Raw genomic sequence first — 3,514 nt, forward strand, 5'->3', positions numbered from 1 at the left:
CGGTTACTCGTGTAGGCATTAGACCACCTCTTTTTTTTTTGAGGGAAATATAATAATTTCATTGATTCATCCAAGGGGTAACGAAATTACAATCAGACTGAGTCAAACTCAGATCAATACAGGGACTCAGAACAATACAAAAATCCCAATACAAATACCCCATAAAACTCAGATCATACCGACGATTGCTGCAGATAAACCTAATCAACAGAAAGATACTTATGCATTGATGGAGGACCACACCACTACTTGTACTATGGAATCAGTCACAAACAATCTGTGCTAAAAAGCTATGACTAGGCTAGATTAAACACAGAGCAAAAGCCAAATACAATCTGTAATCAAGAACAGGAAAAACACTCAAAACAAGAAGCTGACGTCGGAAAAAGAACCGCCGGAGACGACACATGTAGAACACGCGCCGGCGACAAAAGATTCCCTGCAGCAGCCGAACCCCATAAACTCTCGAACGCCACCAAACACAGCAGAAGAGAAGGAACGTAGCCATCACGCGCAGCCCAAGGAGTGGAAAACACTCAGGCGCGTGATGACCACGCGTCGGTCATCGGGGAGCATTCCGGCCGTATCAAGCAGCGGTAGTACCGAAGGACAACGGCGAGCAAGATGGGGGGATGTGTGTCGACGAAAGGACGGTGGAACATAGTAGATCTGGCCTTGAAAAATGAGAAAAACTGGAACACACCCAAATCGTTCCGCCGGTGACACAAGCAGCGATCTCTCCTCCTTCGGAGCCTCTCCAGGGTGTTATCCCGTTAAGAACAGAGAAAAACCTACTAAAAACTAAAAACCAAACCACACTCCATAGTCCACAAGGACTAGGAGGACTTAAACTACCACTGAAACAAGTTCAGGGGGACTCAAAAACTCCACAGCCCTAATGGTTGGGAGACTCTAGCCTTCACTGGAAACAACCTAAGGAGGAAACAAAACCAAGGAGGAGGGAGGCTTGAGACCTCCCTCCCCCGGCAAACCACCGTACTCTTCTCTCCTCTTTCTTGGCGGCAGGAGGCCAGGCAACAAAAAAGCTAGACCACCTCTTTTAAAGAAGCATGATGGAGGATAAGCTGCGAAACGTGGAGGGGTTCTAACTCTCCCTAGTAGAGATTGCCCATACTTGTCAAGGTGATTTTTTCATGGTTAATAGCATGAATTGATCTAAAAAAAAAAAATTATAGCTTTATTCCTCAACTCAAAATATAGCAACATATTAAACTAAAGGATTCCCATCAAACATTCCTTGTAGTAGAAGGGGAAATTAGTAAATTACCTCAAGGAAGGCTAAAACATACTCTTACGCCTTCAAACTAAAAGGCAGAAGGCTAAAAACATAAGCTATCATAACTAAAGCTAAAAGAACATAAAATTGGAACAAGAAAGCATCTGCCCAGAGTGCCCCTCCCCAAAACTACAATTTACACTAAAACTGACAAGAATTCCACACTTGAGCTTGAGAGAAACAACTCCTCCTCTAATTAGCAAGAACTTCCCAGATCAATTCGGGATCGTAAGAAGGCAACCTCGCCAGAAAACAGCCTTCTAACTCTGGTTCCTCTGCCACCGCCATCGTCGGACACTCGGTAGAAACGGAAGGCGGTGAGTTCTCACACTTCAAAAACTCTTCTTCAGAAACTGCTGGCGATAACCATTCACTGCCCCATCTGTCACCAAGAGCCAACGGCGACAACGGTAATGACGACGAAGATGACGATGAATCGACCTTCGTTGCCTTTTCAACCTCATTACCATTACCTTTACCATCACAACCTACACTGCTTTTCTTTTTTGCATTCTTTTTAGCTTTCTCTCTTTTCACCTTCTGACAAATAGCTTGGATTTTGGCATCCACGGAGCTCTTCAAAGCATTCAATTTCTCACAATCTCGAAATCCTAACTCACTTGGATCCGTAAGATTTGGAAAATTCAAGCGTGCGTATTCCCCACGAAGCTTATAAGCAGCTCGGTCATAGGCATAAGCAGCGGCTTCAGCGGTGTCATAGGTACCCAACCAGACTCTCACTCTGTTCTGTGGTAGTCTAATCTCGGCGACCCATTTGCCCCAATGCCTCTGCCTCACTCCCCTGTACAGCTTTTTCTTGTACGGGTTCATGTAAGTGCTTGTGCATACAGAGCTCTGAAGTGGGTTCGTCGCTGTAGTGCGAGAAAACGCGCTGTTTGCCCGGCTTTCATGGCCGAACTTTTGGAGAAGGTCTCTCTGGCGAAGGTAAACAGAGGAGCCCAGAGGCTCAAAAACCGAGTTGGTGATGGCGTATGATGGAGGGCAAAGCGAGAAAATTGAGTCCAAGGTGTTGGTGCCCCCTGTTAGTAAGAGATGCGATAAGGAGGATCTGATATCGACACCGTCGTTGAATGTGAACGGAAGGTTCTGGTTCTGGTCCTGGATTGTATCCATAGCTATGGCAGATTTTCCAGTGTTGTTTTCCCGGAAAATTGGAACGGAAAACAATGTGAGGGAAACGGGGACGCTAAAAATTGGTCGTTTTTTTTTTCCTGAGAGATTGTGAAAACTAGGGCAGAAGTGTTAAGAAAACGAAGAATGGGAAATGGGTGAAGAGAAAAACAGAGAGAAGATGAAACAGAAAGAAAAAAGAAATATAACTTTTAGCTCTGAAAAAGAGTTGTGTGGATCGTGAAGAACTAAAAGAGAGATGCTGGGTTCAAAGAGGAAGAAATGTTGGGCCAATAATCAGTGAAAACAGAGAGAGATCTTGAAAGGGAAAGCTTTATTGAAGGAACGGTATAACCATGGAAGAGCGGTATTGGCGCTCAGAGGCCCTGAATGAGATTTTTTCTCTGGGATTCAAAAGGACGTTGAATACCGTGTCGAGAGTTTTCTTTGTCTCCGACTTTACCTGTATTTATAGCTGACAGAGGGCTGCAGAGTACAGCCATTCCATTGATTTTTATCTCTCACTCTCAGTCTCTCTCTCTCTCTCCCTCTCTCCCTCTCTCTCTCCGTGTTCATTACCACGGAAGGCCAGTTGGTTTGACTTTGTACAATATACAGTTTCACCTCTTTTTCAAATGACTCTGATGCCCTTGTGGTGAGTGAACAGAACAAGAAACTAGAGATTCTGCTAATATTTCCCAAAGAATCAGCCCTCCAATGTCACTTTTGTGATATTATGTCATATAATTAAATTATTATTAAATCACAAGAAGACGGTAAAAGCACTAGTAACAGTCTTCTTATATTGATTCTCTTTCCTAAATATAGGAAAAATTTCACAAAAAATCTCAAAAAACATTCTACAATAGTCACCATATATTTAGATAATTTGGTTGGGTAGCAACAGTGCTACCCAATCAAATATTTTATTCACATAATCATTACAACGGACGTCCTCACTCTTCATTCACGCTTTTCTCTCTCAATTCTCTCTCCTCCTGATACTCGTGCGACTCCTCCTGTCGCCACCGTCGGCCCATACCCACCACAGCCACCATATCCACCCCCGCCACCTCCTCGCCCACC

At 44.1% G+C, this 3,514-nt stretch overlaps 1 protein-coding gene across 1 annotated transcript; it reads right to left on the minus strand.

The window, feature by feature from the left end:
* Nucleotides 1–1,177: 1,177 nt before the first annotated feature.
* On the minus strand, nucleotides 1,178–2,894 carry LOC133854649 (ethylene-responsive transcription factor ERF061). Its single transcript, XM_062290896.1, has one exon. The coding sequence runs from the start codon at nucleotides 2,429–2,431 to the stop codon at nucleotides 1,490–1,492; it is 942 nt and encodes a 313-aa protein (XP_062146880.1). The 5' UTR covers nucleotides 2,432–2,894; the 3' UTR covers nucleotides 1,178–1,489.
* Between the last annotated feature and the right edge of the window lie 620 nt (nucleotides 2,895–3,514).

The sequence above is a fragment of the Alnus glutinosa genome, chromosome 13 (genome assembly GCF_958979055.1).
Source record: "Alnus glutinosa chromosome 13, dhAlnGlut1.1, whole genome shotgun sequence".
NCBI lineage: Eukaryota > Viridiplantae > Streptophyta > Magnoliopsida > Fagales > Betulaceae > Alnus > Alnus glutinosa.

Coding starts and splice junctions, on each gene's coding strand:
- LOC133854649 (XM_062290896.1), bottom strand. CDS start 2,431: ATGGATACAATCCAGGACCAGAACCAGAACCTTCCGTTCACATTCAAC.